This window comes from Malaclemys terrapin, chromosome 19, assembly GCF_027887155.1.
Source record: "Malaclemys terrapin pileata isolate rMalTer1 chromosome 19, rMalTer1.hap1, whole genome shotgun sequence".
Classification (NCBI taxonomy): Eukaryota; Metazoa; Chordata; order Testudines; family Emydidae; genus Malaclemys; species Malaclemys terrapin.
The window spans coordinates 21,381,038-21,399,434 of record NC_071523.1 but is presented as its reverse complement, the minus strand read 5'-3'; the positions used below and the strand labels follow the sequence as shown (position 1 = coordinate 21,399,434).

General features: G+C 54.4%; 1 protein-coding gene across 5 annotated transcripts in view; it reads left to right on the top strand.

The window, feature by feature from the left end:
• GPR153 (G protein-coupled receptor 153) overlaps positions 1-18,397 on the top strand; it is a 50,305-nt gene that overhangs the window by 26,391 nt on the left and 5,517 nt on the right. For 2 of the 5 annotated variants that reach the window (XM_054009435.1, XM_054009436.1), the window contains exons 4-6: positions 12,260-12,449; positions 13,878-14,062; positions 16,196-18,250. In XM_054009435.1, coding sequence (XP_053865410.1) covers positions 12,260-12,449; positions 13,878-14,062; positions 16,196-16,963 — 1,143 coding nt within the window. In that variant the 3' untranslated portion in view covers positions 16,964-18,250. Of the gene's footprint in view, positions 1-12,259; positions 12,450-13,877; positions 14,063-16,195; positions 18,251-18,397 lie in introns of those variants that run through there. The other 3 variants (XR_008442821.1, XR_008442820.1, XM_054009437.1) reach the window with 3 other exon arrangements.

Genomic DNA, 18,397 nt, shown 5'->3' with positions numbered 1-18,397 from the left:
GGATAGCTCTGTAGCCATGACTCCTGTTAGGGCACGGCAGGCTCCTTTTGTGCCCGTTGGTCCAAGGCGGGGCCCCACCTGGTCTTCCGAGGCCCTCTGCACCTTGGCGAGAGCAAGACGTGTGCCCCAGACAGTTGGTCCTCTCGCTAAGTCACCCACCCCTCCGCAGCGCAACGCCCTCACGACGCGGCGCCCTGTTTGCCGAGTCGAGAGACCGGAACATTTCCCAGGACCTCCCTGCGCCAGCCCCTCCTAAATATAGCCTCTCGTGGCTGAGGGGAGCTGGCCTCTGGCCTCCAAAGTCAGTGACTCATTCCTGGGTAGCTGCTGCTTCTCTTTGGACTAACGATCCCACAGCCTGTCCCTGGCCATTGGTGGATCAGTCCAAAAGACAAGGCAGTAAAGGCCAGCTTGTCCCCCCCTGGGGGGAGGGGGGTCTGCTCCCTGGAGAGGCAGGGAACATGGGAAGGGGGACAGAAATCCGGAGCCCGTAAGAGAGGGGCGGGGGAGAGTGTGAGCGAGTGCCGGATGAGCGGATTTTATTTGGAAGGTGCTAAAGATGACCCCGGGCTCTGAGAGCATGTGACTGTTGGAGCTGATGGCTGGGATTTTTAAATAGCTCAGTGCTGACAGGATTCTTACTTAAAATTCTGCTCTTGGAAAAAGCCTCAGCAGAGCAAGAATTTATCTTGGGCTGAAAATCCCCGGAGATGTGCAGGAGGTGAAGCATGGGGAACAGGCAGCGTTGTGTGCCCTGCGCTCTGCTGGAGCGGCTGGGCCAGGCATGGCCCCGGGTGCGCTGGGGAGCATGGCGTGGAGGAGACGTGCGGAGGAGACGAGCAGATAAAAAGGACTCCTTGTTCTTTTGAAGTGTTTGCTGTCGAAATGTGTCCCCCCCCTAAGGGGGGAACGTTCGCTGCTGGAATTTACATAATGAACACTGAGGACAGGAGGAAAGGGATGCACATTTCCTCTCTCATGTTCCCCTTGTGACGAGGGGCTGCTCGTGGTGCCTGCAGCGGCATGTTCTGGTCTCCCATGCTGGAGGCCCGGGGCCAGATGCCAACACTGCTGTGGTTGGTTGTGGAGCAGCATCCAGAGGCTTCCCCCAGAGTCCTGGCCAGCCCTGCTAGCTAGTCAGGGCCGGTGCAACCCATTAGGCGACCTAGGCGGTCGCGTAGGGTGCTAGCATTTTGGGGGCGGCATTTCGGGTCCTTCGGCGGTGCCCGCGGCGGCCGGATCTTCTGTCCCGGTCGTCATCGGCATTTAGGCGGAGGGAGCTGGGGCGGGGGGTGTGGGGAGGGCCACCTGCAGCAAGTAAGGGGGGAGGGGCGGCATGCAGGGGAACTCCCTGCCCCAGCTCACCTCTGCTCCACCTCCTCCCCTGAGCACGCCGCCCCGCTCTGCTTCTCTCCCTCCCAGGCTTGCGGCGCCAAACAGCTGATTAGTGCCACAAGCCTGGGAGGCGGGAGAAGTGGAGCGGCCACGGTGTGCTCGGGGAGGAGGCGGAGCAGAGGTGAGCTGGGGTGGGGAGCTGCTGCACGGCAGCCCGGGCCGGGGGAAGCTGCCGCGGGGGTCGCCTCAGGGCAGAGGGGGGTGGGGAGCTGCCACAGGGCTCGGGGGTGGGGGGGCAAGATAGAAGTTTTGCCTAGGGCGCGAAACATCCTTGCACCCGCCCTGTAGGTAGTGCAGACTCCTGAGGAGGTGGCTTTAGCATGTGGTAAGCGAGGGCCCCGCGTAGATGCTGGAGAGCGCCTGGTGCAGTGCACTCTTAGGAGCCCTTGCACTAGCGTCTAGGCACGAGTTCTAATTCACGGACAGCACCATGGAGCCTCTGGCAGCGGACGCAGAGTCCGTTCTCCTGTTGTAGGAATGCCATTTCCCCGAACGAGGTTTGCTTCTGTCAACATAGCAACCGTTACGCTGGTTGTTGTCAGCACAGCTCCATCGGTCGGGTGTGGTTTTTCACACCCTGACCAGCATGGCCGTGCTGACATAACTGCTAAGTGCAGCCCAAGCCTTCGGGGCTTGTCTGCACTGGGAAATGGCCTCGAGAGAATCCGTGGTAATGAACACGCTGTTAGCGCCGAGCTCCGTGTCGACACAACTGGTGTGTTTAACGCAGTGTCCACTGGCTGTGCTTACCCTAGCTAACAGGATGCCACGCTGACCCCCTGGTACCAGCTTTTCTCTGGGCCTGCCTGGGTGCAGTGAGGGCACACGTCCGTGGGTGGTGCCTTGTCTCTCTGGTGGGGACGTTGCACTAGTGGACGGTAATGCAATGACAGCTCTGGAAGTGGATGAGCTCAAGCCAAGCTGGGTGTGAGGCTGAGCAGTGCAAGCTCCCCCCATGTGCTTCAGCCCAGCACTAGAGGTGCCACGTGGGCGGGGGAGGAAAGGGAACAGTATTGGGCCTTTCTGCTGAGCCTGCCAGCCAGGGAGCCAGGCTGCCAACGAGCTGGGGCAGCTTCCTGTGAGCTGGGGGTGAACGGTGCAGTCTCGTCCCAGTGCCCTGAGCTCTCTGTCAGCCAGCCTTGCTGAGGGCCATGGAGCAGGGAGGGCTGTTTTCCTGCTGGTCTCTATTGTGCCTCCCCCGCAAAGAATCCTCCTATGGAAAATCTTTGCAGCCCAAAGTCTTTGAGCCTTTTCTAGGCTCTTGTCCCCACTGCCTCGTTCCCACATGCATCGCCGTCAGCAGCTCTGATTCCAGGCTGGGGCTGGGTCATTGATTCTTTCCTCTGGGTTGGTTGTGCTGGACCCCTGGCCTGGGGTCTCTGAAACCCATTCGGTGTGAATCCTGTTCTGAAACTTCATGTGTCAGGCCTGAGTTACAGCATGAAAGGTGTCAGGCAGCAGCACGGGAGGTCAGGAGAACCCAGGTTACAGAAGGGCATGGAAAAGGGAAAGCGTTGGCATAATGCTGCTCTCTGAGTTGTTGTGGTGGGTTTGGTCTGGCAAGTTAACTCAACCGTACCAGCCAGACAGAGTGACGGGAAGACAATGTGGAATTCAGCACCTGGGCATGGAGCAATATGGCTCTTCATCCTTGGGCTCTTTTGGGGTTTTGTTTTAAGTTTTCATTTCAGCCGTTGATATGTGCCAAAGGCAGGTCTCTGAATGCTTCCTATTACGGAACTTGTATTAAATATTGAGAGCAAAAAATGTAAGATCGGGAGGTTGGTGTGATCGCCTTAAAAAATTAAAATCTTACACAGTCACACAGTGAAATCTGTGGAGGTAATTCACCCGGTGGATCAGCCTGCAATCCGATTTCACCACTCCTAACTTCTCGTGTAGTCCTGATTAAAGGAAGACTATTTCTGCAGCATTAAGGATCTCTGGAGATCTGAAAGCTGTAGATATCATCAGCCAATTGTTCCCAGAAAAACCCATCTGTGCATAGGGTGACTAGATGTCCCGATTTTACAGGGACAGTCCTGATATTTGGAGCTTTCTCTTATATAGGGGCCTATTACCCTCCCACCCCCATCCCAATTTTTCACACATGCTGTCTGGTTGCCCTACCTGTGCAGGGGACTGTTCTGTTGATCTCTGCTGGACAACAGCAGCTAAGTCAGTGCCACCCATAGGAGTAAGTGCGCAAAACCTGTCCCTCTTTTAATTAACATTGGCAGGGTCGGTTATGCGTGTTTGTCTTTGGAAAGCATCCCGCGTGCTGGGCAGGCTGTTTTCAAGGGGACGTTGTTGTATCAGATACCCTGGGGTAATGTAAAGGTTTTGAAGGGGACAACTAGCTGTTCTTTAACTTAATACCAAAGCCCTGCAAATAATTCCCAGTGTTACTCACTCCTGAGGCTTTCTTCGGGCTCTCAAACGTTTGTACTGCCGCTGACCCGTTCTAAACAGCACGGAAGGGTTAGCTTGCTGAAATAATCAGATCAGGGAGAAACACCCCAATATTTCAACCTCCTGGAATGACGCTCCCTGTTTATCAGGAAATGTTGAGTCAGTCGGCATTCAGTGGGCACGCTCATTAATTAGCATATCTACTCAAGCATATGATTTAACTGTCCTAATTCTTGCAGTTCTGCTTCACTTTCTTAAGCATAGTCGTGTCTGCACTCATTAACTGAAGGGCATAGAAATGCTTCTTACATTTAATATGTAGATGCCTGACTTAGAGCTATTGTTTTGTTTAGTTCGGTTGATGTGTCCCGTTAAATAAAAACCAGAATGCCTTGAGGTGGGGACTGGATGGCTTAGGGCAATAGTGCCAATCCCAAGTGCTCAAAAAACACAAGTCAGGCCCCCCAAAATCCTGAGGGTGGCTTAAAGATCATGAGACCTTTAAAAAATAACTTTGCGGTTTGGCACCTTTGGGGTTCATGTTTTCAAGCTTTTCTCTGCAACCAGGAGACCTAGAGACTCCCTTGTGAACAACCGGAGCAAAGATCCTCTTGTAATCACAGGAGTCCTGGAGCTGCAGCTTTCAGAAAAACACACAGGATCGTGGGACTCGTGATAAAATCCCGAGTAGGCCATGCTGCTTAGGGCAACGCTGCTGAATCTGGTCTGTAACTCACAGAATTTCCAAGAAATTCTCCAGCAGCTCACCATAGCCTCGCACAGGACTGTGGGACTTGGCTCGTGGGATGAGTTTCTGGCCATTTGGGGGGGGGGGGGTTTGAGGATGAAGCAGGTGCTGCTAGTACAGAGGTTTCCCCCTCCTCACATGGCACTTGGCCTGGGTTCCCCAGCCCCTTGAGGCATTGCTTCCCCTACCCCCGAGCAGCATGGATGGGGAGGAGCTGACCTTGGCTAGAGCAGGGGAAAGCTGCAGCGGGAGAGGGGGAAGGAGTGAGCCTTTTGCCCTCAGGCCAGTGGCTCAGATTTGGCTGGGGTCGGTCATGGCTGAAAGTAGTTACCTTGTGGTCAGTGGCTGGAGGGGGACCAGCTGGTGACGTCTTTCTTTCCTAGTGCACAGGTGCCACATCACCCTCCTAACTGGGCCCCCTCATCATCAGCCTCTTCAGAGAGGCCAAGGACTGACTGAGCTGCAGGCAGCAAATACCCTCTTACCGATATTGTTCATGAACGTTTATATTGTGGTAGTACCTAGAGTGGGTGAGCACCATTTGCCATGCAGAAGGCACAATGCTGGTGGCTGCTTCAAAAGAAGGTTGGATGAAGTTAGTGGAGATTATACATGAATGTGGCGAAGAATTGGGTCTAGAGTTGAATACGAACAAGACAAAAACTAGCATGGTGCACAAAGAACCTGGGGAAACGTGCAAGGTTCCAGCGAGTGAAGCAGCCGAACAGCAAGTGAGAAATTATTGCTGTTCAGGAAGCATCGTTACAGAAGATGGACAATCAGATACTGAAGTCAGAACCAGAATAGCAAAACCAGAAGAGATTCTGGAAGAATAACTGTCTGATGAGACAGGATATCCATCTGAAGACTTAGTCTCTTAAAACATACAGTTGGTCTGCGTTAAACTATGGTTGTGAAACTTGGACATTCAAATAATCAATAATAAAAAACAACCCGCAATCCTTTGAATTATGGTGTATAGAATAATTCTGAAGATCTCCTGGCTAGACTGTAACAGTGAAGAAGTATTAGAGATGGTGGGTGTCACCATTCAGGGCAACTGCGCCTGGATTTCCCCTTAGCAATCCGACATGGGCACCCACTCTCTGGCTTCCGCCTGCCCAGCTGTTGCCCTTCTGGGCAGAGACCTAAAGCCCCTCTCCCTCCTGGCTGGGGTGTTTCCATGATGCGCTGTTCCCTGCCTACTCTGTGTAATTCTCAGCACAGACAAGGTGGCCCGAGGACACCTGCTCCCAGTGAACAGGTGTAACTGCAATAGTTATATGGCAGTACACAGCACTCCCCGTGCAGGCCTGCTTTATTCTTAAGGTAAAAAGCATTACAAAGAAAGCATATTAAAGGCAATAAAAGAATCTGCATGCATGCAAATAATCTTACCAGGGTTCATCCCAACCCTAACCTGGATTCTGGCAGGAGCTGTCCATCAGCACCTCACCCCTTGTGGCCACAAGGTCAACACAGCCTCAGCTCAGAACTAGCCCCCAGTCCTTCCACCCCTACCCTAAGGATTGGGGCCTTGTCCATTGGCTGGATCCGGGAGAAGGTTCTGCGCCAGTTTTAAACCAGGCTATTTATCCAAGAACCCTTTCTTCCCTGGCGAATATAGTTTGAACTAGTACATACATCTCTCTGGGAGGGGGGCTTCCAGGGGTTGCTAATGGAGGAAATACATTAGCATCTTTCTCCCTGCTAGAGAAGGTCCATTCAATGCCACAATAACACATACACAACTGCATTTTTAATACAATATACACAAAGATATTAACCCTGATTCAATAAGATTTAACTTAATTCAATAAAGTTGATCTTCATTCCATAAGGTTTGTCCAGGATACTGCAGGGTATTGTTAGCACCACTGGAACGCAGCAAACGCTAGTAAGCGATCTTATGAAAACAAAGATTTGATTTGCAGGGCACATTGCAAGAGGTTCAGCGGATGCCGCATGTTTACGGGCACTGAAAAGGAAAGCTAATGGCAGAAGAACAGGAGGCAGAAAAGAAGATCTTGGATGGATGATGTGGTATCCTGGGTGGACCAAATGGACTATTCATCCACAGATATTAGCAGAGGATTTGGGTTGCCATGGTTGCAAACCTCCAGGAATGGAGATGCCACCTAGGAAGACGCAGTACCTGGAGGTCATGGTCGGGGCCCATAGTGCTGGGTACCATCCAGACGTGTGGTGAGTGACAGAGCCTACCCCAGATCAGTCCCGGTCTGCAGGGCATGATCCTCCATATCCCCGCTGAGGCATGTTGGGGTGTGAGTGTGGAATTTACTCAGCTGTGGCCTGTGCTGTTTCTGCCGTGGGGATAAATACACCTGGTGCAAATAAGCGGCAGTGTCCAAAACTGCCGATTGGGCGCCTCTGACAAGCACTAAACTGATTTTTATGATAGCAAAGTTAAAAATGCAAATGCTGCCCTGGTGAGCGAGCCAGCCTCCCCTCCTCCAGCAGGAATTTGCTCCTGGCCTTGCAGCCCATTCATGATGTTACTTGAAGCAGGATTTAACAAACAGCGATGATGCTGATACTCCATGCCAGGCGATGTTAAGCAGTCAATTTATAAAGATCAAATTAAGTTCATTTGAATTTGACTTACACCATTATGTTAATGAACCATTAATTAACAGGGGGAAGCACTATAGTTAGTCTTGATTAATATGAATCAGTTTGCGTATTCTGGCTGTATTTTTCTTTTCCAAATTCTGAAACATTAATAATTGGGTGGTTTGTGCTACAGGGCTGGCCGTCCGTGAGTGCGTGCAGCTCCTTGGCTCTGGAACTGGCAGTAGATGCGCCAGCCCACTGGGGAAATGGCCTCTATCGTACCACGCTGCAGAGAGGTTGTTTTAATTTAATAGACCAGGCCTCTTCCTTTTGTTTCAATAGCAACATGTTAATTCCTAACCCCAGCAGTCCAGACTTGCTGTCTGCCATCTGGAACCCAGCGTGGAGAAAGCTCAGAGGAGTGGACGGGAAACAGGCAACACTTTTGACATGCAAAAAGTCATTCCAGCCTTGCAGGATGGGTGTAGATGAATGGCTCTTTCATGCCCCGATTCTGGAAGGCGCTTAAGCGCGTGCTTCACTTGACCATGTGCGTAGGGTTTTTTCTGGATAGACAAGTGAGGGCTTGAGTGAGCTTGTGGGATTCAGACCAAATCGCTATGTATCCAGCCTAGCAACGGTGCCGTGCACATCCCCTCTCCCTGTAGACAGGAGGCTCCAAGTGCATTGGGCAAGTTCACGTAGAGAGGAGACAGCCGAACACTTGCACTCACTTGCAGCCTGGTGTTAGCTGCCGTCGTCAAGATGCTACAAAGTGCTCTGGAGCAGCTAATGAGCGGGAGGGGGCAGTCCCCCAAAGAGAGACCTTGGCGGAATAATCATGATTTCCTGTGTAAGATTTTGGACCGTTGATGAGAATGACACCGGCTGGGGCACTGTCAGCACCAGTGACCCACAGGGCCCATGTCCTTTCCAGCAGATGGGCGGAGAGCATGGAGCCATTTGCCAGAGTAGGAAACCTAGAGAAGCTTTCAGTTTGCATTGCTTGTATGGACTTGGAGATTGGCACTGTTATCGGGCAATCAGCACCTCTGCCCTCCTCCGCTTGTGGAGTGCCCCTGCCCCCAGCCTTGAGCCATCACCTGGCTTGGGCAGAATCACGCGCGTTTTCCCTTCGCAGACTGGGCCCTGCCTGGCATTCCCCTGGTACTCGCCTCCGCAGATCTGACTTGGGTCATACCCTGCAGTCTGTTCCCTCCAGTGGTAATTAGTGAACTGACCCCCTCCTTAAAGCAAAGTATAATTTACTGGAACAAAAGCATGTCAGAGAAAACAGGTCTTAAAAGCAATAAACCAACCTCTACGCATACCTGCCTCTCCCTGAGGCTTACCCTTCCCTGGGTCTGGAAAGGTCAATCTCCCAGGGAGGGCTGACAGCTTGTCCTCCTGTTAGAACTTACTGACCCATCTTCTCCAGGGACGTGCTTTTTAACTCCTTACTGTCCTTTGCTCTCTAGCTCCCAGCCTGGCAAGCCAGCTGTGCCCTTCGCCTGGAAGTAGGCCATTGCCTTGGAACTGCCACCCACAGTGTTTGGTGGGAGGTTGCTTATCCGGGGAGAATATGTGCCTGCATTTCTGTTTGTTCTTTCTTATTAAGCTAGAGCAACACATTCAGACAGGAAAGTCTTAGAATCCAGTACAGAAGAACTTCCCCTGGCTGACTTGGTCACACATACTGTTCCTAAAGCTGTTACATCTCAGGGTCCTCATTGTTACCTAGCAGCTCCTTCAGCATTCATCATTTTATTGCATCTTCGTTCCACTTGCATCACGAAGTCTCATGAGATCTGCATGAAGTGCGCTTAGCAGGGTCCGTGTATTTAACCCCTAGCATGTGCTTGCTCTGAACATCAAGCTTGTATTCAGCTTCTAAAAGCGACTGAAATGCCCTGCCCTTGGGAGTGAGGGGGAAAGATGGAATAATTGCTACGTTTGGGCATTAAATCAGGAAAAATACTCTCTGCGGGAGGGTGTTTGCTGGGCAGGGCTTGGGTCGCAGGCTGCGAACCAGCACGTGCATCTTTTAGGCTCACCATCGCCAGGGCCCTGACAATGTGCCCTCTTGGAATCTAATTTTTACCATCCCAAGAAGCCGACAGACTGTTCCAAGTTCTATCCAGAGTCCGCAGTCTCCTCTCCAAATTCTGCAGGAGCAGGGAGGTGCCTAATAGCCAGCATGTGTGTCAAGCTGGATTAGCAGTGCTTGGCTGACACTGGGCAAGAGTTGTCAGTTCTGCTCGTGCTCTGCTGGAGGGAGGAGGGTGTCGCCGCAGCCCCGCTGTCAGGACAGGTGATCCCACTGGAGCTGGCGCGTGTCATTTTCTTGTCAAAATTGGGTCTGGGAAAGCGCAGCCAAGTGCTTTATATTTTGCAGACCGAGCTCCCATACACTGAGAAAAACAGCTGCATGTGAGCCCGGAGCATGTTGTCTGAGTCCGCCCTTACAGCTCTGATCTCGACTTTGTCTGCAAATCACCGAAGGAGGGGCCCTGCCCTGCCGCCCGCAGAATGGCTGTGTGGGCCGCCTGCTTTTTGGCGTGTGGTGCAGTCGTCAAGGTCGGGGTGGCTGCTGTTAATTCTGGCTGGAGGAGGCAGGTGTGTTAAGAGGAGACGTGGTTTTGCGGCCAGCCTCCCTACGGCAGGGTGAGTGGTTGGGGCTGTTTTCACTTGTGACTTTTGTGTAATCATTATTTGATACCAGGAGCCCCAGAGAGACCAGCTTGACATTTCATCTGATCAGCAGTGGCTTGATTGGCTGATGAGCGTGGGAGCTAAGTGTGGGGGCGGGAGAGGCAGGGTTGCTACCAGGAGACTGACGCCGCAAAGCTTGCACGGGAGTTTCTCCGTGTAAAGACAAAACCACCCCAGTGAGTATCACAGAGCTTAGTACAACGCGAAGCCACCTGGGTCTCACCTGTCTGCCTTTTGTCTGGAATCTAGGGCCTGATCCTCCGCGAGGCTGAATGCGCTCAGCTCCATTGCCGTCAGCTGGAGTTAGGGGGCTCTCAGAGGAGGAGAACGCTGCCTTTCTCCGCACTTTCTCCACTCCAGGGGCTTTGCACCTCGACACACACACTGCTTCCCTCTGACCAGGCCGGGATGGTGAAATCCCACGTTGAAGGGATGGAGCAGTGGCTGTCAGTGAATCTGTGTGTGGGAGCCTGAGAATGACAGAGGGAGCTCTGGTGCATGGGAAGCAGAGGAGAGGGAAACTCCTGCAGGAGTGACTCAAACTGAACTTTAAAGACCCTGGAACCAAATGTAGGAGAAAGCGCAGATGCTTGTTTGCCTACCTTGTGGCTGATGGCAGCAGGATTGCTGCCCTCTGACCTCTGCCAGCTGCAGCCCTGGTCAGTGCTGCTCTCGGTGAGATTGTTTTGCTGGCGGTAACTGGGGTGGGTTGCGTCATTGTCCTGCGTGAATTACGCTGAGGACTTTGCAGTAGGAGCTCAAGGGGTGAAAGACTCTCCTGTTCCGTTTGCATGCAAGCCGCTCTCTCATACCTGCTGCGCTGGCGGGGGACCTGGGAATCTCTCCTTGGGCACATCTGCTACTGCCCCTGTTCTTCCTACTTCTTGTCCCTTCTGGGTTCTCTGGACCCTGCTGCTTGTTCCCATCATCCTCTTGATGACCTCATAAGCCTCACCCTGAGACTAGCTATGATGTCACAAGTGGGATGTTGACATCAGGGCAGTGCCCCTGCATCAAGCAATGTGTGGGCCAAGCGGGTCTGGAAACCGGGCCCAAGTGGAGGCAGCCGCAGAAGGCGGCTTTGTTCTCTGCAGGGCACTGCAGGCTTGGAACTGAGTGGGCTTCCCTTGGTGAGGCTGCTCTGGGCCTTTGGCTCTCGTATGGATTGGAGAGGAGCAGGTTGCCGGGTGCCTGGAGGCCTTCACAGGTTGCTGAGCAAAGCTGAGAAGGCCGGTTAGCAGGGCCCCTCTTCCAGACTCGCCCTGCCTCACGCAGTTGTTACCCAGTTGGTTCAGGTGCATGAAGGCCTGTTTCGGTGTTCACAGAGATGTTGAGCACTCAGGAGTGTCCTGGCACCAGACAGTGGCTGATGCAGAGAGGGACGGAGAATGCCTGCTGGACGGGACGCTGCTCTTGCCTTGGACTTGTGTTCGTTACGCTCGGCTGCTTGGCCACGGCTGTGACGCTCCCGGGAGCTCCATGCAGCACTTTGGAGAGCAGGGCTCAGTACGTCTCTGAGCCTGCTCACTCCTGGGGAGGGAGGGACCGTGCCAAGAATAACGGTGGCATAGCAGTGACTGTATCCCTTCCTGTGCCGGGGAGGCAGGGCAGGGAGGCCACGGCGTAGAGGGTGTGGAAGGCCGTGATGCCAGCTCTGCCTGTCAGCCGGGCTGGGCCCCTTTGCACCAGGTGCTGTACACACGCAGCATGTGGGAGTCCGTAATCACTGCCTCCTCCCGATGCTCCAGCGCTAACACATGACGCGTGAGGCCAGCAAGGTACCTGCCCCCTCCACCCCGAAGTATGGGGCGAGCATGTGGTGCCGGAGCCACCCTTGGGGGTACAATCTGACACCTGGGTCATCTTCTCCCCCAGACACAGTCTGTGGCTCTCACTCCCTGAGCAAGGCCCTGAGGTGGCAGCTGTAAGTGCCGCCCTCCAAACGCAACACCCAGCAGTGCTGGCAGGGCCTTCAGAGCAGCTGTGTGCTGGGTACCGGCGCCTCCCAGGCGTCCCTGCCCTCTGCTCCCTGGAGAAGGGAAGACAGGGCTGGGATGCTCGGCTTGAACGCTGAGGACTCGCCCACCCCCATGGAGGCTTCTAGGTTGCGGAGCTGTGTCGGGCTCCATTCGGAGCCTGCCCAGAGCAGTTACTCTGCCAGCCCAGGGACCAGGAGCTGGGTCTGCTGGAAAGCAGTGCACATGGCTAGCCCCGGGCCAGGTCTCTACAGCATTCTGCCAGCCAGCCGGCCTGGGGATCCGGCCTGGGCCTCCGTTTGTGCAGGGTGCAGCACTAACCTCTGGGGCACACGCAGGCCCTGAGTCAATGGGCCAGGCCAGTTTGGGGGCCATGCGCCCAGCATCTGAGCACCGATGGTTCCATTCTGAGTAACTAACGCATTGGGGTTTGATGTCCCAGGTGGTGAGCTTTGCCAGCCTGAAGTCTGACATGTCCTACAGCTGGATGGTGTTGTGTGTTCTCTGGTGCTCGGTCATCCAGTCCCTGCTCCTCCCCCTCTTCCTCTGGGCCTGCGATCGCTACCGAGCAGACATAAGGTCCATCTGGGAGAAGTGCGTGGCCATCATGTCCAACGACGACGCAGATGAAGGTGAGAGCGAGCGACGCCCTGTGCTGACACCTGCTGGATGCCCTGGGCAGCTGCCTGAGCCAGCCTGTGCCCGCCACGGCAGTCCCCCTTCCCGGGGTGCTTGTCCTGTGTCCGCTGCGCCAGTGACAATGCACCCTCTGCATTTTAACATGGGGGTGGGGAGGGCTGGGTGATGGGCAATGAAGTGGCTGCAAATGCTTTTCTATGGTTGGTCAGCCAAAGCCAGGCATAGCCAAGACGATTCCAAGCATGGTGGTGGGCAAACGGGTCACTTGCCGGGAGTCCTCTCCTGTCTGGAGTTACCAGGCACCCACATGCCATTAACTGTTACTGTGCCACATTCTTCCACCCTCCCGCGGGTGGGGTTGGAGCACCAGTGTGGGTGCAGCCTGGGTGGGCTTGGCAGCCCTCCATGATACCAGTGGTGGGTCGAGTGGGGCATGGTCCCCATCCCTGAACGGGCGCTCCTTAGTGATGCCCGTTCTGAACCAACCCATCCTTTGCCGCTCTGCAGTCATGAGTTTTCTCTAAAGCCCCCCCATCTGCAGCCCTGGGACGTGAATCCCATCTCCCGGCCTTGTCTCTGAGGAGGTGGAATCGCTGTGTTCTCATCAGCCACCCCCAGGAGCGGCGCGTGGAATTGGGCTGGAGATTCATTTTAATTTAGCCCTGAGCGACCCAGCAACCCTGGCTCCTCGGGCTAAGAACAGTCGATGATGTAGCGCTCTTGGTACCACTGGACAGGGCCGGTGCAACCATTTAGGTGACCTAGGCGGTGGCCTAGGGCACTAGGATTTGGGGGGCGTCATTTTCTTCGGCAGTGACCGCAGTGACTGGATCTTCGGCCGCCCCGGTTGCCACCGGCATTTAGGCGGAGGGAGCTGGGGCAGTGGAACACGGGGAGGGCCGCCTGAAGCAAGAGGGCGGGGGGTGGCACGCAGGGGAACTCCCCGCCCCAGCTCACCCCTGCCCCGCCTCCTCCCCGAGCACCCCCCACCCTGAGGAACCCCCCCACACCCCAGCTCACCCCTGCCCCGCCTCCTCCCCGAGCACCCGTGCCTGCCTCCCAGGCTTACGGCGCCTAAGCTGATTGGCTCCACAAGCCTGGGAGGCGGGAGAAGTGAAGCAGGGACGGCGTGCTCGGGGAGGAGGCGGGGCAGGGGTGAGCTGCCACCGGGGGGGGTGCCTCAGGGTGGAGGGGGGGAGCCGCTGTGGGAGGGGCGCCTCAGGGTGGGGGGCGGGGGGGGCACAAGGTGGAAGTTTCGCCTAAGACGCAAAACATCCTTCCACCGGCCCTGCCGCTGGAGAATCTCCTGCCTAGACTCCGCTAGCAGAGCTCTGCCCACCAGAGCACCACGTCTCCCTCCTGGTCTAAATTGCACGTGCTTTTTTCCCTTCCAAACTAATTGTGACACCAACCCCTTGCAGAGACCAGCCTGGATGGTGCAATTCACACCGACCTGATGTACGAGAGGCCTTACGACTATAACTACGGAGGGGACATCTTAGCACTGGAGCACATTGCCAAGTACGACTTCTCGGCCCTGGAGAGAGGAATCCCTCAGGTGTATCCTGTGCGATCGGTGCAGGAGAACAAAATGCAGTATCTGCAGGTAATGGGCTCCGGGATGGGCAGTGGCTGAACAGCAGCCTTCCCCTCTGAGCAGTCTTGGAACGTGCTCTTGGAAAGAGAAAGGGCCTACAAAGTATGAAAAAATGTGTGAATCGCTTGGCTGTGGCTCAGCATTCCAGGTGCAACAGGAGCCCGCGGCGCCGGCAGGTGTGTCCCCGTGCGGCGCCCCCGCGGTGCCGGCAGGTGTATCTGGGCACATTCAGCTCACTCCTGTTGGACAGTCCATGTCTGTCCAGTTTGGGAATGTACCTTGCCTGCTGTCGAGTGTCCAGACGGCGAGCACTGGCTTGCCTGCCCTGCGTCCCAGGCACAGCCAGGAAGAGCCCAGTTGGTGCTGTGTGGATGAGCATGTCTTACCATTCCATGGAGTTCAGTGGAAAGTTAGTGGGTGACGGCAGCGCAGCAGACGGGTGAATGGGAGCAAAGTAACTGTATAAAAGATGGACTGGCCGTTACTGGAGCCGTTTAAAGTCCCTGGGCAAAGTAACTGTCCCTTGGCTCGCTGACCCCTAGGTGAGACCTTGCTTGACCTTTGCTTATTCTGCTTTGCTGTTGTACGCTCTCTCATTGATCAGTGACCTTGTAAGATGCAAACCTCCCCTCCCCCACTTTATTCTGTTTGTATTTTTTTTTAGTATACTTGATTATAGTGCTGACCACACCGAAGGAGGGCAGCCCTGAGGAATTAAACAATTGACAAGTAATAATTCATTTATTGGAAGTTTTTATAAACATTAATTACAAATCTACCAGAATGTGCCACATTCTGATTGGCGGAAAATCAGTCAGGATTTTCTAGGGCATGGCCGATTTTCACAGCTGCCCCATTGCACTCAGGCTGCTCCACACAATCACTTGTAAGAAAAGGTTTAATATTGGCCAGCAGATCAGCCTGGAGTATGTCAATTCACTCTGCTTGTCCAGTTTTGAGGGATCCGTGGAGTTTCCTTGTAACTGTCAAATTAACTTTTGGCAGTTGCTTGCACCCATCAGGGGTCTCAGCCCAAGAACAGCTGACTGGAGCTCCCCTCATGGCGGGCTCCTGACTGTTCCAAAATGGAGCTCAGACCCCAGGGTACAGCACCCTCTGAATTTGCTGTGATTCCAGACTTGGCCTTTAAAACAGCAAAGTACATTGTGCAAGATGAGGCCTTGTCCAAATGACACACCCCTGGACTGTCTCTTACTGCATGCGAAACACCTTGAGAGATGGCCGTAAGAAAGGCTGTGTGTAATCGACTTGCTCTGTATTTTACTGCCTGCTTCTGAGACCCAGTGGAATGACAGATGTCAGCATTATTCCCTCAGAATCACTTTGCGGTAGCACTGACCCCCCCGAACCCATGTTGTGTCCTAAAACTTTACAGGCTTACTTAAAATTGGAGCAGCTGCGAGTACCAGAAGTTGGGCAGCCAGGTTCATTGCTCTTGTGTGCGCCTATTCCATTTCCACTTTCTCTGTTTCCCAGCAATCAGTTGTTGTTAATTTGCACCGTGGTAGTGCCACTGAGGCCAGTCCCCGTTGTGCCAGGCACAGCCCCAAAGAACGTGTCATCCCAACGGACCCAGGGCGGGAGGGGAACATGGACCCAGAGAGGAGAAGCAGTTTGCCCAAGGTCACAGGGAGAGTTAGTGTTGGAGCCGGGTTTCTTGAGTCCCTGTCCAGTGTCCCGTCCGTCACACCATCCTGCCGCTGCACAGTGCGGGAGATCGTTCCGTAGCACAGCGACTCAGCAGGAGTCAGTGAAAACGCACGGCTTTGGAAAGGGATGTTCTTCTCGGCCTTAGCTCCAGTCATGGTGCCACCAGCTCTGGGGACCCTGTGGAACCTCTCCCCGGGGGTTAGACCCTCCCTGTGCCACCCGCATGGAAAATGCTTGAGGAAGCAGCATAAATGCCTAATGTGCGTCTGCACTGAGCTGCGTCCAGCTTGTCCTGGCCTCCGGCAGGAGCACCAGGCAGTCAGGACTTTCTCTGATCTGTTTGTATCCAGCACCAAGTCATTGACGTGCCATAAATGTTTTGTTTGACATGACTCCATAGCTCTGACGACGAAGCTCCCAGGCCAGGTGGGGAAGGCTGACCTGTGTTGTATTTTCTCCCCTCTTCTCCAGGTCCCGCCTCTGAGGCGTTATTCTCATGATGAAACGGACATTTGGACTACGGGCCAGATTTCAGCCTACCTTCAGCGCTGGGGGGCGGGTGAGGACGCGGCCAGGCTGGCCCACCTCCTCATCCCACGGCATGCACGGAGGAGGAGCAGCCTGACCTCCTACCACGAGGAGCGGCTCCCCTACCGCAAGCGCCGGAAGTCTGCGGAGAGCGTCATCTCACTCCAGCCGCTCTCCCGCAAGGACCTGTACAAGTGCTTCAGCAAGGAGGAAGTGGTGAACTTCATTGACGAGAGCCCCCTGCCCAGCCCCAGGAAAAGCCCCATGCACTCGTCTTCCGTCTCCCTCCTCCCTGAGTCTTTTCTGCCCCAGGCCAGCGTGCGCTCCAACTTCCCTCTGACCGACTTTGAGCGGGAGCCTCAGGTGCTGCGCAGGTTCTCGGCGCAGGGGAAGGTCTGCACCCTCGCTGTGCCCAGGCCTCTCCGTGCCCAGGAGGACCCCAGATGCCTCTTTCCCGAGGGAAACAGAGACCCCTGCAGGGGACAAACTCCCTTCGAACTCGGGGAGGCCCAGGCATTAGACAGCCGCCCAGCAAGCAGCAGCTGCTCCGAGTCAGGGGGATTTCGGACGAGTTTGAGCATCTCCTGGGGGGAGCAGGACAATCTACAGAAAGGTGGGAGCAAAGGAAGCAGCACTAGCTTTTTAAGCTCCCCTTCTGCTTCATCTGGGTATATAACATTTCATTCCGACTCCATCGGCTCGGCCTCCTAGGAGCAGGTGTGCTGGACCCCAATGCCACCTCTGCCGTGTGTGTTGGTTTTCTATGGCTTTCCTTACGTCCTTCAAAGAGGTGGTCTTGGTTTAGTAGCGGGAGCTGAGCAAAGCACCAAAGAAATCTGACGTTGTCTCATGATTAAAAAAAGGGAGGCCGAGAGACTGATGTGGAATGTCACAGAAAGGAATATCTGATCTGAGGATGGTGTAAAAATGTTTGAAATTCCTACTCAGGTGGACAAAACCACAGCCCGGTCCTTCCAGACCCTTTCTGTGTGTGGCTGGCAGGGGAGCCTGGGATGGGGGGATCGGAGCAGGTGCTGCAGCACAGAGCGAATACTCTGCTTTATTCTGGGCAGCAGGATTGTGCCGTCTGTAAAAGGCTGGTGGGGGTTTAGCTGAACCCCATGTTCTCTCCTGGTATTTATTAGTAGCTGTAACGTGCATCATTTATCTCTCTAGTGATCGCTAACACGCTGCATTCTCCTGTTCAGGCTGGGGTTGAAAGTTGAGCTTGCGTTTCCTTTAGAGAAGAATAAAGATATTTCTCATTTTAGTCAGAGCGGTTGGCTCACCAAGGGAAGCAGCCTTATCTCCAAGGTACGGTAGCCTGACACTACAGTGCCTAATAGTGCGGGGCTGGGGTGTGTGTGTGTGCGCGTGTGTGTGTGACTTATCCAAGACCTGGCTCCCTCTCTGTCTGGGGAAAGGAGGATTGAACAGTACGAACTGGCCTGTGTTCGTGCTCTGGGAACAGACCGAGTGCTGTTACGGAGTTGGGTTAGTCACGTGTGTGGTGAATAACAGTCAGATGGAAACATGGGGCTCAGCATATGGCAGGTAAGAAAACATTATGGCAACACTCGGCTGATGTTGTTGCTAGAGCGTGCTGTGCGTCTGGCCATCGCAATGCATCCAGGCTGCTCCAGACAGAAACAGCTGCTTCCTGAGCAGAGCGAACAGATTCAGTTTTGACATTTAGAAAAAATTAGGGTGTTTTCTTCTTCCCCTATTGATGTGATTAAAAACAAGACCCAGGCAGAGATTGCTCTGGGCTGACAAACTCAGCCTCTCCCCCCGTCTCTCCTCCACCGCATTTGAGGGCAAGGCCTTTCTGAGGGCAGAAGAATGGGGTGTGTTTTGCAGGGAACATTGATACACTGGGCAGAATTCAGGCACTGAAAAGCTTTTGTTGCCAGCGAAAGGCTGAGTTAATCACCGACAAAACCAGTGTGTCTCTTCTGTCCCTTCTTGACACTGTCTGTGAGCCACAAAGAGAGGTGGGTCAGGAGGGAAGAGGAGGCGACATTTCCATTTCAATGGCGGTGTCCAGGCCTCTGGGTTAACCTGCTGTTCTGCTACAATGCAGCGAACTCCGCGGAGTCAGGATCACTCTCTTCTGCCTGGAGGGAGAGGGGGGGCCAGGGGAAG